Here is an 18,184-nt window from a genome sequence, read left to right on the forward strand (position 1 = left end):
TCGTTTGTCCCAAGATTGCCTTTTGACCACTTAATTTTGTATATATATATATATATATATATATATATATATATATATATATATATATATATATATATATATATAGTATTGACTTACGAGAGGAAAGGAGAGGGAGAAATAAAAACATCAATGAGAGAGAATCGTTGATCGGCTGCTTCCTGCACGCCGCACGCAGGGAATTCAGCCCATAATCCGGGCAACCCAAGCGAACATGGAACCGTGGGTCCACGCTCCACCACCGAGCCAGGCCAGCTGGGCAGTTTTGTGTGTTTTTTAATGTGAACTATTCTAGATTATGTCCGAGCTGACTTCAGAAGACCAAGGGAAATTGGGTGGGTGGGAGAGCAAGGGGCATAGTAGCAGGTGAGCACAGTGAATCTTAAAAACGAAAACGGTGATTACGCAAGTGCCCGCGCCCCCGCCCCACGCCCATATTCCTTGCAAGCTATAGTCACTTTGTCTCCTCCTTCCGCCCCGAGAGTGGCGCAACTGTCTGACGTCAGGGACGCACCACACAGTGAACTCGGGCCGCGCAAACTCTGTGGCCCGTCTACCCGGCGCGCTGAGGCGAACGTTCTCTCGGCGCCGGAAGTCCAGGGCACGTGACCGGGTGACAGCGCTTGCTTAACTGCAGGGCTCGCTGTAGGTGTTGCGGCACGCACGGGATGGCGGAGGCTCCTCCTGTCTCAGGTACAGCTCTGGCCCGTGTGGGAGTGGGCCCTTATCTACTTGCGAAGGTTTGGTCAGGGACGGGTCCTAGGGCTTCGGCCATTCATATCGCGAGAATGGCGCCTACTAGGGTTGGGGATAGTGGCTCGGAAGGGCCAAGCCGCGCGCACGTCGTGCTGACGGAGACCTCGACCGTCCTCGACTAGATCGTGAAACCCGGCCTCTGGGTATCCAGGGAGAGCGGGTTTGTCCCAGCGCGGCGATGTGGGTGTCCCGTACCGGCTGCACTGATCTCCGAGAAGCGGGCGTCAGTGACTGGCGGGCCCTCGACGCCTAGTGGCTTTGCAGGCTGTGCGAAAGGTGTATCCGCGCGTCCCGGGGCAGCGGCGGGGGCGCGCGCCGAACACCTGTGGTTTCCCATCTCGGCCTCCACGAACTCGCGATGTGCCTGAGTCATCTTCTTCACCCGTCAGTTGGGAGTAATTAAGTTAATTCCTGGGAGGGCTCCCGCCCTGTACTCTACCTGCTCCGGCTCACTTCCTCTCCCGGAGTTAACCTCTGTGTATAGAGACAGCCTCATTTGGCTATTAATGTACCATCCATTTCCATTTTCTTCAGAGTGCACCTTAGATCTTTGTTTTGCAAACTCTCGGACAGTAACCGAGAAGAAACATTAAGCTTCGAGACCTCAGTGCACACATACATAAATATACAAGAGTACCAAAAATTTCGGGAGGCAGTGGTTTTCCTTACCTTCTCGGTACACGATTTTCTATTTCTTTTGAAGAATTACTTGTCGCAACCCACTACATTGACTTGGTTTCAGGCCCCACTCTTTCTGAAAAACAGGGCGGCAATTTGCAACATGAAATTTGTAAACAGTCCTTGATTCGAGTCTTAGTTCTGCTGTCTACCAGCTGTTAGGGTACTGAGAAGAGTATAGATGTATTTGTGTACTGGATGGCAGATAAAATATATTTATTACTGTGGAGCTTGGCCAGGGAGTTGGAGAACACCCTGCACTGGTGTACCCCATTCCTGATTTGGGTATTAAGTCATCTTGGTGGGTGGGAACCTTTCATGCTGGCCTTTGTTACTCCGCCACCCATTCTTTTCCCACCTCCTCTAAAATGGACCCAATGATCTCAGGCTCACTTCCGGTGTGCATTTCAGTGTTTGGAGAAGAATTGGATGGGACTACTTGTGAGTCATAGTTTCAGCCAACAGTGTTGTGTCCCAGGTTACAACCTCCAACGCCCCATCTACTGAGAGACAAAGTCCATACTCCAAAGGTCTCCCCACTCCCTCTTACTGGCCGGAACTTGCTTTTGCCTTAGTTTCTATTCCAGTGTTCTTATTTCAGCATGGTCTCTAACCCACACCTCCATCCCCACTCAAGGTGTCGTTCTCTTGCCGGCCTGCCTCTGTTCTCAAACAGCAGCCCAGTCCTGGGGGCTGTCTTTCTGCCCATGTGCGGACTCCTATGCCAGCTTTGTCTCTGGACTCTATAATCTCCAGTTTACTCTGCTCCACCCACCCGTGGACACCTACAGTGCTGCCATGTAATCTTGGACCTAGGGTACCACTTGCACCACAGCAAGGCCTTGGTATGAGACATACCATTTACTGAGTGACTTCCAGCTCCTTAAAATAGTGTGGGGGAAAGGGTGTTTCAGGTCTGTGTGAGTCTCAGGTCCAGTTTCCTGGTTCATGTGCCCTTTTCCCCTTATGTCTCTTAAGACTCTTTCTGAGAGCTTTGCCTATGGCAGGGGTCCTCAAACTTTTTAAACGGGGCCAGTTCACTGTCCCTCAGACCGTGGGAGGGCCGGACTATAGTTTAAAAAAAAAAACTATGAACAAATTCCTATGCACATTGCACATACCTTATTTTGAAGTAAAAAAACAAAACGGAAACAAATACAGTATTTGTATTTGCATGTGGCCTGCGGGCTGTAGTTTGAGGACCCCTGGCCTACGGGATCATGTCTAGTGGAGCGTATTCTGTATATGAGTAGGTACTGCCCTGTCTAGAATCTCTAGTTGCATCAACTCCCTACTGCTGAACATGAAACACCCTCTTCCCATCTTTTACCAGTTATTTACTGACCCTTTTTCTGCCTCTCACTCCGACCTTACTTCTTCAAGCAGGAAAGGACTGCACAATACCCACCTTCTCTGCCAGTTTCTGAATTTGTCTAATCCTTTTGCCATTTTGTAAGGCCCTCCACCCCATCCCAAGAATTCTGCCTATATGAAAGCTTTCAAAACAAATTCTGGATTGAATGAGAGGTTACCCTATGACCTTTATGATCTCGTTCACTTCTTTTGTGTATATTTCTATGGTACCAGCTGCCCAACCTCTGACAGTGTAGTATGGTGATAGTGAAAGAGCATGGTCTCCAGAACCATGTAGCCTGGGGTGGAATTCTAAATCCACTTTAGAAAACTCTTGTAGCCTTGGGCAAGTTACTTACTCTTTCTGTGTAGCAGTTTTCTCGTCAGGAATGTGAGGGAGGATTAAATGAGCTAACACATGCAAAGTGCTTAAAATAGTGCCTGACACCTGTTAAGTACCTAACAAAGTACCTAACCCGATTATTATTAAACCCAAAGCCCCCAGGCAGTGAACTGCGCCCATCTGTGGTTGGGTCTGTGTGTCTCAGATAGTCTGTAATCCTAACAGCTATAATAAAGCACCATTTTAACCACCTTATACATGTTACTAATTTGCTTTACTCTTCATAGCAACTCTTTGATGTAGGAATTATTATTATCTCCATTACATATAAGAAAACGGGGGCTATTTAACTTCCATAAAGACAATAAGTAATCCCATGTCTCTTTGGCCCTATAAATTCAGAGTATATTCTATATGCTACATATAGTTCTCACTTGGCTACTAACTAGTTTTGTATCCTGAGGCAAATCATTTTGTCTTTGTGCTCCAGATAAAATGAGACTAAGTTGACTATACAAAGAATGAATGAATAGGAGGAAAAAATGAATAGGGCATATGTTTAATTTTTGAGACTCTGGGATTCTGGACTATATTATAAAGGTTATGTATGGAACAGCTAATATATATTCCTGGGGGGAAGAGATGAGAACTAATGTACTTACTATGCTAAGTACTATCTATGTGAAATCATATTTAAATTTCACAATAACCCTTTAAAATAGTATTATCATCTTTTGTCATGGATGAGGACACTAGGCAAAAAGCAATCAAGTGATATATACCTCAGCTTGTAGCATAAGTTGGAGGGCCAGACTTCAAACTGATTTGGCTGGTTGCTAAGCCTGTTTACTTGATATTGCACAATGCTGCATTAGAGTTTCGAAAGACGACATGGAACCTGCTGACTGTTGTCTCATCTCTGAACTATTTGCTGACTTTAAATTTTTTGTTAAAGTAAATGCATGTATAAATAATGCCTGATGGCCCAGGTGAGCAGTTTTACTTAGCAACTCTCAGCGCTGGCTATTGGTGAAGCTACTGGACATGCAATGATCAGTCTTCCACAACACCTTGAACCCAACACCTTCAAAGGAAACATGTTTTACTAAGAGCCCATTTTATACAACGTCCTAAGGAAAATAACTTTTAGATATGGCTTACAGTCTGATGGGCTTCATGGTTAACTGATTAATTTCCTGGCATGTCTGTTTCTTGTGTCCTAGGTACTTTTAAATTCAATACGGATGCTTCTGAGTTCATTCCTCAGGAGAGGAAAAAATCTGGTCTACACTGTGGGAGTCAAAGAAGACTAGATTCTAATAGGATTGGTAGAAGAAATTACAGTTCACCACCTCCGTGTCACCTTTCCAGGCAAATCCCTTATGATGACATCTCTGCTGTTCATCAGTACAGTTACCATCCTTCAGGAAGCAAACCTAAGAGTCAACAGCTTTCTTTCCAATCCTCTGCTTCTAATAAATCACTCAAGAACCTTCAGAATCAACCTGTACAGAAATTGAGGAGTGAAAAGCAGCACATCAAAGTCAAGAGAGTACAAAGTGTAACTGACCAGACCTCAGATGTATCTGGCTTAGAAGGTGTGGCCAGATCAGAGAGTGGGACAAAGCTCAGAGAGCACAGCCCTTCTGAAAGTGAGAAGGAAATTGTTGGTGCAGATCCCAGGGGAGCAAAACCAAAAAAAGCAGCCCAGTATGTGTATAGCTATGGTAGAGGACCAAAAGTCAAGGGGAAACTCAAATGTGAGTGGGGTAACAGAATGACACCCAAACCCGAGGATGCCGGATCTGAAAATATCAAACCTGTGGGGGTTATCCACCCTGACTCTTCAGATACATCCTTTAGAAAAGGAGTACTGGATGGGTCTGGGGCCAGACGCAATGAACAGAGAAGACACTCACAGAAAAGGCCTCCCTGGGAAGTAGAGGGGGCGAGGCCACGTCCAGGCAGGAATCCACCAAAACAGGAGGGTCAGCGACATACAAGTGCAGGGCCCAGAAACGGCATGGCCCCCATTCCAAAGGATAATCTTAATGAACGACCAGTAAAATCTGCCTGCAGCAATGGGAACTTGGCAGTTGTTAACAAGTCTTCCAGAAGGATTGACCTGGAGAAATGTGCTATAAGGAGGCAGGATCCTCAAGTTGCATCTTTCCCACGAGGCAAACAGAACCCCGTGCTAAAGAATGTGGAAACACACACAGGTAAATCTACCTAGATGTGTAGGAAATGTTTTGTTTTTCTGATTTTAACTTTTTGAATAGGTTATATATTCACACAGTTTAGAAGTCAAAAAGTATAAAAAGGTACACAGGTGGCTCAGTTAGAGCATCATCTCATACACCAAGAGGTGGGGGGTTCAATTCAGTCAGGGTGCATACCTAGATTGTGGGTTTGATTCCCAGTCGGGGTGTGTATGAGAGGCAACTGATTTATGTTTCTCTCTCTCTCTCCCTCTCCCTCTCTCCCTTCTCTCTCTAAAATCACTTAAAAAAACAAACAGCCCGACCTGTGAACCAGGAGATTACGGTTCGATTCCGTTCAGGGCACATGCCCCAGTTGTGGGCTCAGTCCCCAGTGGGGGACGTGCAGGAGGCAGCTGATCAATGATTCTCTCTCATCATTGTTGTTTCTTTCTTCCTCTCCCTTCCTCTCTGAAAGCAATAAAAATATATTAAATAAATAAATATTTTTAAAAACACACACAAAAAAACCATATTCTCAGGTTTGGTTAAAAAAAAAAGTACACAGTGAAAAGGTCTCTCTATCCTTGTTCATCATCTGCCTGGATTCTGCCACCACCTTCTCCTCTCCCCAGTATGTAACTATTGACTTACTTTTTATGTCATAAGCAAATACAAATAAGGAATTTTTTTCTTAAATAAGGAATTTTGTAAGTATTTTGAAAAATGCATATATGGATGGTATAGATATTTAGTAGCAATAATTTTTTTACTTTATTTTTATTAAATTTTATAATAAAAATATAGATCTTCATACAGTCCAAGACAGAATGAGTAATCAAAAGTTATTTTTTGCTGAAACCGGTTTGGCTTAGTGGATAGAGCGTCGGCTTGCGGACTGAAGGGTCCCAGGTTCGATTCCGGTCAAGGGCATGTGCCTGGGTTGCGGGCACATCCCCAGTAGGAGATGTGCAGGAGGCAGCTGATCGATGTTTCTCTCTCATCAATGTTTCTAACTCTCTATCTCTCTCCCTTCCTTTCTGTAAAAAATCAATAAAAAATTAAAAAAAAAAGAAGTTATTTTTTATCATAAACTAAATAACTGATAATAAGTACTGACAGAAGACTACACAATGTACCATAATATTATAAAATGTAGCAACTGATTCTTCTATGTGTTCTCTTCTGTATGGGTGAATATTTCTTTATTGCTTTTTAAAACTTTTTAATTTTATTTTATTGTTGACAGTATTATAGATATCCCCCAATTTTTCTCCCTTTTCCCCCCTCTTCTCAGCCCCTGCCCCACCCCACCAGGCCTTCACCACACTATTATCTGTATCCATTTGGTTATGCATATATGTATATAAGTTCTTTGGTTAATCTCTTCCTATCTGCCCCTCTACCCCCATCTGTGATATGTTAGTCTGTTTCATGCCTTCATGCTTCTGGACCTATTTTGTTCATCAGTGCAAGATTTTTTTGGATTATGAAAGCACAAGTAGAAGATGATAATATCTCCACTACCTCTCCTGGTTCCAGCCTGTATCATCTTTTTTTTTTTTTAAATATATTTTATTGATTTTTTACAGAGAGGAAGGGAGAGGGATAGAGTTAGAAACATTGATCAGCTGCCTCCTGCACACCTCCTGGGAATGTGCCCGAAACCAAGGTACATGCCCTTGACCAGTATTGAACCTGGGACCTTTCAGTCTGCAGGCCGACGCTCTATCCACTAAGCCAAACTGGTTAGGGCCTGTATCATCTTTTGTCTGCTCATCTGCAAGTGTTCCTAACTAATCTCGCCATCTCCAGTTTCTCTCAGTTCATCTCTTACACTAGGATCAGAGAGTTATTTTTCTAAAACACATATTGAATTGTGTCACTACCACCACCCCACCCCCTTTTGTTCACCTTTTTTCATCACCTACAGATTTTGGCTTCTGCCTTACCCAACAACCCCATTTTCTGCTGCCCATCACATTTTATTCCCTGGACTCTATATCTTTTTATCTTTTCACGATGTTGCATGTTTTGGCTCTCTCATGTCTACCACTCAGCTCATTGGTGAATTCTTACTCATTTCTCAAAAGCTAGTTTAGTCACATGTCCAGGAAACCTTTTCTCACCTCTACAGATAAAATAAATCTTTTCCAGACCTGTGCTCTCTCTTTCCCTTACATATGCATGCTTCTATTATAGCAGTTACACTGAAAACCACCATTTGTTTATGTGTCAGTGCTCTTCACTTATTATATCTCCTTAGAAGCAGAAACTGTATCTTTTTTTTATTATTGATTTCAGAGAGGAAGGGAGAGGGGGAGAGAGATAGAAACATCAATGATGAAAGAGAATCATTGATTGGCTGCCTCCTGCACGCCCCTGTTGGGGATCGAGCCTGCAACCCGGACATGTGCCCTGACTGGGAATCAAATCTGTGACCTCCTGTTTCATAGGTCAACGCTCAACTACTGACACGGTGGCCTGGTGAGACTGTATCTTTCTTTTTTTTAAAATATATTTTATTGATTTTTTACAGAGAGGAAGGGAGAGAGATAGAGAGTTAGAAACATCGATAAGAGAGAAAAACATCGATCAGCTGCCTCCTGCACATCTCCTACTGGGGAAGTGCCTGCAACCCAGGTACGTGCCCTTGACCGGAATCGAACCTGGGACCTTTCAGTCCGCAGGCCGACACTCCATCCCCTGAGCCAAACCGGTTTCGGCCTGTATCTTTCTTGACTGTTAGAAAGTTATTCCTTACATTGAACTGAAAACTTCCTTACTATAAATACTTTCTATCCTCAGGTTCAAGTTCTGGCCTCTGGAGCTACACAGCAACTAGTCTCTCTCCTTAGAGTTCCCCTCCCCCTCATTACAAATCTGCTTCTCATAATATTTGAAGACACTTATCATTTTGCCCTGAGGATATATTTCACCTAGACCCATTGGCAAACCGCGGCTCGCGAGCCACATGCGGCTCTTTGGCCCCTTGAGTGTGGCTTTTCCACAAAATACCATGTGCGGGCGCGCATGTACAGTGCGATTGAAACTTCGTGGCCCATGCTCAGAAGTCGGTATTTTGTGGAAGAGCCAGTATTTTGTGGAAGAGCCACAATCAAGGGGCCAAAGAGCCACATGTGACCTCGCAAGCCACGGTTTACCAAACACTGACCTAGACCAAATAGCTTCATGGACCTTCACAATTTTCGTCTCCCTCCAGTTTAATGTGACATACAGCCTAACATGTGAAGCCACTACCTGCTTGAGTCTGTTTTCACATTGGCCTATAGTTCTTCTAGTTCTAATTTGCTTCACCAGACAGTCATTCTTGGGACCTTGACTTGTTTGTGAAGCCAGGCATTGTTACACCAGAGTTGTTTCTGAATTTGTAAGGCTGGTTAATGGTCTCCTATCTATATGTATAAAAGACTAATATGCAAAGTGTCCCGGTGGGAGTTCGATTGCTCGCTATGACGTGCGCTGACCACCAGGGGGCAGCGCGTAACGAAGGAAGGCCCTGGCTGGCAGCTGGAAGGCCCTGATCTGCTGCCAGGCCTAGGGACACTACCCGTGCACGAATTTCATGCACTGGGCCGCTAGTTGTTTCATAATGAATTATCACAAATGTAGTGGCTTAAGATACCACAAATTTATTATGTCACAGTTCCTGTGGATCAGGAGTCTGGGTCCAGGTTAGCTGAGTTCTTCAACTCAGTCTCACAGGACTGAAACTTGGCCAGGGATGCAATCTCATCTGAGGTGTAGGATCCTCATTCATGCTCACTGGTTGTTGGTAAGGTTTAGTTCCTTATGTGTGTAGGACTGAGCTCCCCATTTTCTTGCTGGCTATTGCTTGGGGGTCACTCTCAGCTCCTAGAGGCCACCTGCAACTCTGTACCACATGGGCCCTCTCCACAACTCGGTAGTTCACTTCTTTAAGGCCTGTAGGAAAGCATCTGCTATAGATTTTTCAAACCTCTGATGTCTGTCTCTGCTCTCTAGACTATTTTAAAAGGACTCTCTCGATTAGATCAACCCACCATACTCAAAGGGTGGAGATTATACAGGAAATGCATACCCCAGGGTGGGAGTCTTGGAGGACATCTTAGAGTTCTGCCTAACAAATCTTTCTTGGCCTCACATCCCTACATATTCTTGAGAACACTGTATTCATATTTACTGAGTAAATACTATGTGCCAAGCAGTTCTAGATACTAAAAATACAGTGCTAATGGGATTTACATTCTGGTAGGGAAGACAAGTAGAAAGCACTTAAATTTTTAATTTGTTAGGTAGGTGATAAGCTAAAAAGAAATATAAAACAGGTTAAGAGGACAGGGTAACAGGGGCACTAGTTTAGGAAAGGTTGGTCTCTTTGATGAGGAGACATTTGAAGAGAGACCAGAAGGAAGCGAAGGAATGCACCCTGTGGCTCTTTGGAGAAGAGCATTCTAGGCAGAGGCAGAAACAGGTTTAGATGGGTGGGAGGGCAGGATCGTGAGCAGTGAAGGTAGTGGGGAAGCGGTTAGGAGAGGAGATCAGAGAAATCACGTGAGCTGGATTATGTGAGGCTCTTAGATCTGGTTCTGAGTAAGAAGATGAGAAGCAGCTGAAAGGTTTTGGGAAAAGGGATGGCCTGATCTTGCTAACATTCTAAAATGAGCATTCAGCCTGCTGTGTGGAGAGTAGGCTTTAAGGAAGCAAGGGGACAAGTTAGGAGGCTGTTGAAGGAATGCAGGTAGTTGATGGAGACAGACTAAATCATTCTTCTACCTTTGTTTTAAAATCCTTCTTTCATTGAACCTAATGCCACATTACCTTGTAACTACATCACCTGCCATATCTTATCATTTATTAGCCTCCAGATCTCCCAGCCCTCATTAATGCTTCTAGCTACATCTTTTCTTTACCACAGTGGTTCTCAAAGTGTAATTCCAGACTAGCAGCCATCAGCACCACCTGGGAACTTGTTAGAAACGCATATTCTTGGGCCTCATCTCAGATTTACTAAACAAATTCTCGGACCCAGCAGTCTTACCTTTTAACAAGCCTCGAGGTGATTCTAAGGCATGTTCAAATTTGTGAACTAATTTACCATATATCTTGCTGTTATTCTGAGTAACTTTAGTGATCATGTGCATTGTGCCATCTTCAAATTCTTTGATATTGTTAACCACAGGGACTTAGACCTTCATTCCATCTCCATACCCACTACCAGGGAAATAATCTTGGAAATGCCCCATCTCTGAAATATTAAAGTCTATGTTCCACTCTCTGACCATAGATTCCTGTCCTCCTGGCTCCCTCAGTTTCTTCCACCCACTACCAGTTTTGCCAGCCTCCTACCCATCTGCATTCCCTCTCTAGGCGTTTTTTTTTTGTTTGTTCGTTTTTTAATAATTTCTTTATTGGTTAAGGTATTACAAATGTGTCCTCATTTCCCATTAACCCCCTCTAGGCGGATCTTATCGTAGATCATTTGAAGTATTATCCTTCTGCCAAACCGTTTGGTAGACTCACATCCCTGGATTGATGGTGCAATCTATCTTTCCTCCTCCTGGGTAACAGAATGCTGTTCCAGGAAATTACATAATAGTACAGATTTGGTGCTGCTGCAATTAATTTGCCTTCTCAGGAAAGCCTCTACGATCACCTTGTTTAAAACCATACTTGCCCCACTGTCAGCATTCCCTATCCTCCTTTCCTGGTTTATTTTTCTCCATAGCAACATATCACTATTTGATGATGTTACATATTTTCATAATTTATTTGTTTATTGTCTACTTTCCCCCACTAGATAATAAGCTTCGTAGGGCAGAAGGTTTTTGTCTGTTTTGTTCACTGGTTATCCTAAATGTGTAAAGAGTGCCTGAGTACATATACACAATGGAATACTATGCTGCTGTAAAAAAAGAAGGAGTTCTTACTATTTGCAACAGCATGGATGGAACTGGAGAGCATTATGCTAAGTGAAATAAGCCAGTCAGTGAAAAAAAAATACCACATGATCTCACTCATTTATGGATAATAAAGACCATTATAAACTGATGAACAAAAATAGATACAGAGGCAGAGCAGCATTAAACAGACTGTCAAACTGCAGCAGGAAGGCTGGGGAGGGTTAGGGGAGGTGAGAGATCAACCAAAGGACTTGTATGCATGCATATAAGCATAACCAGTGGACACAAGACACTGGGGTATGGGAGGCTGGGGGAAGGTCAAGGGGGGAAAATAAAGGAGACAAATGTACTACTCTTTGTAATATTTTAAGCAATAAAAAAAAGTTAAAAGAAAAAAAAGTGACGTAGATTTTAGTAATTTTTTTTTTTAAATAATGCTTTTATTGATTTTAGATTGAAAGGAAGGGAGAGAGAGAAGGCAACATCAATGTGAGGAACATCGATCGGTTGCCTCCCATACATACCCTGACCGGAAACTGAACCCTCTGGACATGAGCCCTGACAGGGAATTGAACTGGCAGACTTTTTGTGCATGGGGCGATGTTCAACCAACGGGGCCACACTGGCCAGGGCTTACTAAATATTTTTGAATAGCGGTCTCCAACTTCATTTGGCATTCAGGACTGCCTATTTTCTCTTGTATGACTTTGGTCAGCTGTCCTTCCTTTTCATCTAAGACTACCCTAGACTTTTTCCTCCTATATTTCCTTTCATCAGTTTTTTCACATTTACAATTCCATGTTCTCAAGCTGAAGATCTTCCCAAGTCTGTTCTACCCTCCACAAGAAAAAATTACCCTGTTATATGACCTCCCTTGTAGTGTTTCCTGTCCTTCCATTACGGTCAAATCAAGAGTTGTTTGCCTCCCCCCCCCCCCCCCTTTTCCCTATTTTGATTAACTTCTCATTCCTCTGCCATCATCACCACGTGACTTAGAGCTGCTGGTAAGGTCATGAATGGCTTCCTATTGCCATATCCAGTGAAAAGGCGTATTTCAGTCCTTATGCTGAACTTCCCTTTGAATTTGATACAAAGATGGAGTATTTTTTTAAAAATGTAACTTCCTTGACTCATTTGTTCCTTCATCCAGTCACCTGACAAATATTTATTGAGCACCTGGTATATGTCAGAAACTGGGAATACTACAGTGCGCAAGGCAGACGAGGCACTGTCCCTGCCTCACAGAGCATACAGTCCTGGGGTGTTTGTATTTTTTTTGTTATTAAATTGGGCAAACAAAGTAATCTTAGGAGAGCTAATACCATTAAAGGATTAAAATGTGAGCTTTTGGGTCATATAGCAATGAATTTGAATTTTGGCTTTTTAATTTCAGTTTTGTACCTTGTGTAAGTGATTTTAATCACTTTGAACCTCGGTTTCTTCATCTATAAAATGATACTAATATTTTAACGTTGTTAAGAGAATTAACTAATATGTATAAAGTGCGTTAACACAGCATTGGGTTGGGTAATTTAAGGTTATTTTATCCTTATAACCTATTTGGACTTAAAAACAATAACATTGTGGAATAAATGCCTAAAGTATGAACTAAAAATATATATTTATATTTATACACTCATCTCTGAGAGCACCTGACTATACTTGGGATAGAAAGACTTTTGCTGAGGAAAAAGTCTGGAAGTGGGTGAAGATATTGAGGAATAAGCCTGAGAGGATTCTTATAATGCCTTACACTGGTCTTTCTCACCAGATGGCGAGCTTCTAAAGCCAGGGACTGTTTCTCTTTCTGTCTAGTAACCCTACTGTGCGCTTGTGATAGGCACTAAGCATATCTTTATTGAGAGAATCAAAGAAGACTTTCAGGGCAAGAACTATCTCACCACCATGGATTGTTGGGAAGCTATCCAGGCTTCAGTTTCTTGCAGTTGACCATTCACGAGCCCCATCCCAGCCTGAACCCATGGGTCTGGTAGATTCAGAGCACCCAGTTTAAATAGGGCAAGGCAGGGCCCCACAGTGTGCTGCTCCTGTGGATGTTCATGTTGTGTGATGAGGGGCATTGCTGGGCGGTTTCTTAGGAATGTTTCCTCAACTGTGGGAATTCCCACCTGAATACCTACTTCCTAAGTCTTCTACCTCAGCATATTCCTGCCTCCTCTTGGCCTGTCTCTGAACAGATTCAGACATCCCTTAAAACCTCTGTGTTTGGGTTCTTTCAAATGCTTTGCTGATCCTTGGCTGACTAAAGTAAGGATTGGTTTTCTATATTTGAATTTATTTGTTTTGTTTTTTAAACAGGTTCTCTAGTTGAACAACTAACTACAGAAAAATATGAGTGCATGGTGTGCTGTGAATTGGTTCGCGTCACGGCTCCAGTCTGGAGTTGTCAGAGCTGTTACCACGTGTTTCATTTGAACTGCATTAAAAAATGGGCAAGGTCTCCAGCATCTCAAGCAGGTCAGTAGTTATTCTCACCCATTTGATATATTCACTTTTTAAAACGCTATTTAATTCTTCTTGAATATTTTATCTGCAGGGAGAATATGTTATCTCAATCATATATTTCAGATGGCCAGTATTAAGCTGTAGATCTCAAACCAGCTAAACAAAACAATGTTAAAATATATTTAAGGTAAAATAAAATCATTCACGTCTACTGAAAATGGTGGTTTTTATCCAGGTAGCAACTATAGAAAACATTCCTTGTATAGTTTGCTTTAGAAAATTTATAGAAAGCCTCTGTTTAATTCATACTTGAAAGTTGTTTTGCCTTTAAGAAATCTTCTCCATAGTATTTTGTGGGCTTTTCTCAAAGGATACTAGTACTTATGGGTAATGCAAATGTGAATAACATGCTTTCTGAACTGTGGCTCTTCTTCCAATTTAAGATATCTGGGCTTTCATGCATGTACTTAAATATTTTATCCTTTTCTTTTTTTTCAAGCCAACATTCAGATAATGGTTACCTTGACATTAGAAATACTGTAATAGGCCCTGGCCAGGTTACTCAATTAGTTGTACCTTCATCCCAATATGTCAAGGTTGTGGGTTCAAACTCCAGTCAGGGCACATATTAGAACCAACCAGTGAGTGCATGAATAAGTGGAACAACAAATCTATGTCTCTCTCTCTCTCTCTCTCTCTCTCTTCCTTCTCCCCCTTCTCTCTCTCTCTAAAATAAATTTTAACAAAATGAGAAATAGAACATTATCACTACAAAAAGAAATGAAAATTATGTGATGAGGTGGAGGTATTTGCTAACACTAATTGTATTGTGGTAATCATATTGCAGTATGTAAACATATCAAAGCAACATGTTGTACACCTTAAACTAACATAATGTTATATGTCATTTATATCTCAGTTAAATAAAGAACAAAATGGATACCCACTTGATTCATTGTATGTAAAGTCCTTATATATAAATATAAGCCTAAATACAGTATTTAAGCAAAGAATTCGGAATTGTGATTTTTGTTTCTTTAATGTCTAAATCCTAAACATGGAAATTACCACCACTGCTTCAATGTTATAGCTTCTTATAGGTTTAAATTTTTTAAAATTATGTGTGCTTTTTAAAGGAAATTATTTTTGTTTTCTACCCCCTTTTTTTGGCAGATGGCCAGAGTGGTTGGCGGTGCCCTGCCTGTCAGAATGTTTCTGCACATGTTCCTAATACCTACACTTGTTTCTGTGGTAAGTTTTTTTTTGCATACAGTGCATCCACTTCATGCATTGTACTTCAGTTCCCAGCCCAGGAGAGGTGGTCTGTTAGGCATGTTTTAGAAGTTACTTCAAAGCTACAGGGGTCTATTAGACATATGCATGTTGTCCATCAAACAGAGTCACAGACCTTTACGACTTTGGTTGAGTATTCTGGAGAAGGGTCTTTACATCCTGTCCTCCAGGCTCATGCTATTTCCAAGCTGTGGTGCAGTTCTCCCTGGTCTTCACTTTAGACTAGAGCTGATCAAATGGCAAAGGCAGGTATAGACATGGGCTTCTTCTCACTTCTAGCTATAATAACTTTGATAGTCCAGATTTGAGCAGCATAAGGAATGTAGTGTTGAAGTATACTTTATTTTAACCCAATGAATCAGTCATTAATGTTTATAGTAGAGAGATTTTTCTATAGACCAGCATTACTAACTATCCTTGTGCCCTCCCTCTTTACGGAATACTCTTCCTGTTTTTAAATAGCTCAGTTCGCCCTGGCCAGTGTTGCTCAGTAGTTAGAGTATCGGCCCACACACCCAAGAGTCTGAGGTTCTAGTTCATGTACCTGGATTGCAGGTTCAGTCCTGGCCCAGTCACTCAAATGGGGCACATGAGGGAGGCAACCAGTCGATGTGTCTCCCTCCCTTCCTCTTTCTCTAAAAATCAATGTGTGACTCTGACAGTGATGCGGTTGCTGACAGAAAAAGGGAACACTGAAGAATGAGAGGTTTTAAAAAAGGAATGAGAGGTTTAAGAGAGAAGATAAGATGCTAACTTTGGCTGCAGATGTAGGCAGTTTGAGGTGACTTGAAACACTAAGTATGGATGTTCAGTAGATGGTTGGACAAGTAGGACTGAAACTTGAGACTTCAGGGCAATGCAGAAAATGTAGATTTGGAGATCATTGGCCTTTAGGTATATTAAACCTCACAGCATGAAAAAGAGTTTTGAAAGAGACTAGAGAGAAATGCAGAGCCCAAGGACTGGGGACAGACTATCATTTAGGGCAGTGGTTGCCAACCGGTGAGGTCCGAAAGTTTGGTGACCACTGATTTAGGGTGTAAATTGTCCAAGAGAATTTCTCTAGGGTAGGGGTGGGGAACCTTTTTTCTGCCAAGGTCCATTTGGATATTTATAATACTATTCGTGGGCCATACAAAATTATCAACTTAAAAAGTAGTCTGCTATATTTGGTCAAACATTTTATTAACTCACCCCAATGCCTTGGCAGGGCCAGACCAAATGATTTCGTGGGCCTTATGTGGCCCGTGGGCCAGACATTCCCCACCCCTGCTCTAGGACAAGGAGGAGTCCTGTGCCTCAGTTTTACTCTTCTTGCCTCTATGCTCAGTTGACGGAAGGTGCTTACTAAACATTTGCGGAGTGACATTAATTATAAAAATATAGCCCCCTCATGCCTACTTTAGAATAGGGTACTTCTGTTCTTCCCATCTCTTACTGCTTCTCTCTGCCCCCCCACTCCCCCTTTGCTCTCTTCCCTTATTCCCTTATTTTTTGGCCCTTATAGAGATATTCCCATTTTCATTCAAGGGCCCATTTATAGAAGGCTTATTTTGTAGGTGTTTTTCTTGGATTAAATGTGTCCATTAGACAAAGGGGCATTTTTATAAGTGAAAATAACCTTGTATTTATCTTTTCCAGGTAATCCACCATTTAAGACATATCATACTCAGTGAAGCTTTTGATTAATAGCATTATATTCAACATGTTATTTTAGGATTTGGGATAATATGTTTATTGAAGTAATGAAAACCACATTGATGTTCCATGCTGTCTAGCTATGTTGTATTATTTCATTAAAGTCTAGGATGCATTTGAAGTTTGTACCATTTGACTGTTCGATCTGATATGTTTTAGGCAAGGTAAAGAATCCTGAGTGGAGCAGAAATGAAATCCCACATAGTTGTGGTGAAGTTTGTAGAAAGAAACAGCCTGGACAGGACTGCCCACATTCCTGTAATCTGTAAGTTGGAATACTAAACCCCTGGGGATTCTTTTTTTTTTTTTTTTTTAATATATTTTTATTGATCCTTTACAGAGAGGAAGGGAGGGGGATAGAGAGTTAGAAACATCGATGAGAGAGAAACATCCATCAGCTTCCTCCTGCACACCCTCTACTGGGGATGTGCTCGCAACCAAGGTACATGCCCTTGACTGGAATCGAACCTGGGACCCTTCAGTCCGCAGGCCGACGCTCTATCCACTGAGCCAAACCGGTTAGGGCTCCCTGGGGATTCTTGATGGACACATTTTGCTCATGGCTTTGAGTGTGCATATCTGGTTAGCATGTAACACGATGGGGTAAAGGGCAATATAGTATCATTTACTGAGCACTTATCCTGTAAAAGTTAAGTCATTGAATCCTTCCAACAGTCCAATGATGTATATAGATATTTGTCATCTCCGTTTTACTGATAAGGCTCAGAAAGGCCAAATGTCTTGCCCAAGGTCACTGTGCTAGGACATGATGGAGCTGGTATTTCCAAAGCCAGTGCTCCTCTCACTATATTACTCTGCTGGCTTCCAAGATGAAACATCCCCCACTGACATCCAGGTCAAAAAGAGTATATAAGACAGAGTTCTGTTTGGGGAAAGGTAATTGTGAAGGGTCCTGTTGGCAGTATGTTTAGGATGTGAATCTCTTCCCTACAATAAGTAGAGAGCTTTAGAACATATTCAGTCTAAATAGTAAGATAAATGTGCAATAATAAACAGTTAATCAGTTACAATGCATTTTCTACAAGTTTTGACCTCAGACCAAGGCTTAGTTCCTAGGTTTGAGTCACTTAACAGTTATGTGATGTTAGACAAGTTACTTAATTTCTCTGAGCCTGTACTATAATAATGATATGAACTTGTAGAGTTATGATTATTAAATGATTTGATGCACGTAGGAGGCTTGGTACAGAGCCTGGCATGGGGTAAGTGGTCAGAAAATGGTAATTCTTGCTTATATTACCGAAATCTAAGAGTGAAACAGACATCGGAATGTTATCTCGGTACTTCTGCATGGAGTAGGAGTAAATGTTGAACCTGAGGTCTTACAATCAAGATGTGTGGTGGCTGCCCTGACCGGTTTGGCTCAGTGGATAGAGCGTCAGCCTGTGGACTGAAAGGTCAAGGGCATGTACCTTGGTTGCGGGCACATCCCCAGATTATCTGCTTTGAAGATG

At 42.2% G+C, this 18,184-nt stretch overlaps 1 protein-coding gene across 11 annotated transcripts in view; it reads left to right on the top strand.

The window, feature by feature from the left end:
- The first annotated feature begins 245 nt into the window (after window positions 1-245).
- The window catches only part of NFX1 (nuclear transcription factor, X-box binding 1), a 77,433-nt gene continuing 59,494 nt past the window's right edge, over window positions 246-18,184 (top strand). For 2 of the 11 annotated variants that reach the window (XM_059657147.1, XM_059657149.1), the window contains exons 1-5: window positions 249-711; window positions 4,372-5,370; window positions 13,572-13,730; window positions 14,892-14,969; window positions 16,869-16,974. In XM_059657147.1, coding sequence (XP_059513130.1) covers window positions 687-711; window positions 4,372-5,370; window positions 13,572-13,730; window positions 14,892-14,969; window positions 16,869-16,974 — 1,367 coding nt within the window. In that variant the 5' untranslated portion in view covers window positions 249-686. Of the gene's footprint in view, window positions 712-4,371; window positions 5,371-13,571; window positions 13,731-14,891; window positions 14,970-16,868; window positions 16,975-18,184 lie in introns of all 11 variants that reach the window. The other 9 variants (XM_059657145.1, XM_059657143.1, XM_059657151.1 and 6 more) reach the window with 8 other exon arrangements.

Source organism: Myotis daubentonii, chromosome 11 (genome assembly GCF_963259705.1).
Source record: "Myotis daubentonii chromosome 11, mMyoDau2.1, whole genome shotgun sequence".
In the NCBI taxonomy this organism is placed as follows: Eukaryota; Metazoa; Chordata; class Mammalia; order Chiroptera; family Vespertilionidae; genus Myotis; species Myotis daubentonii.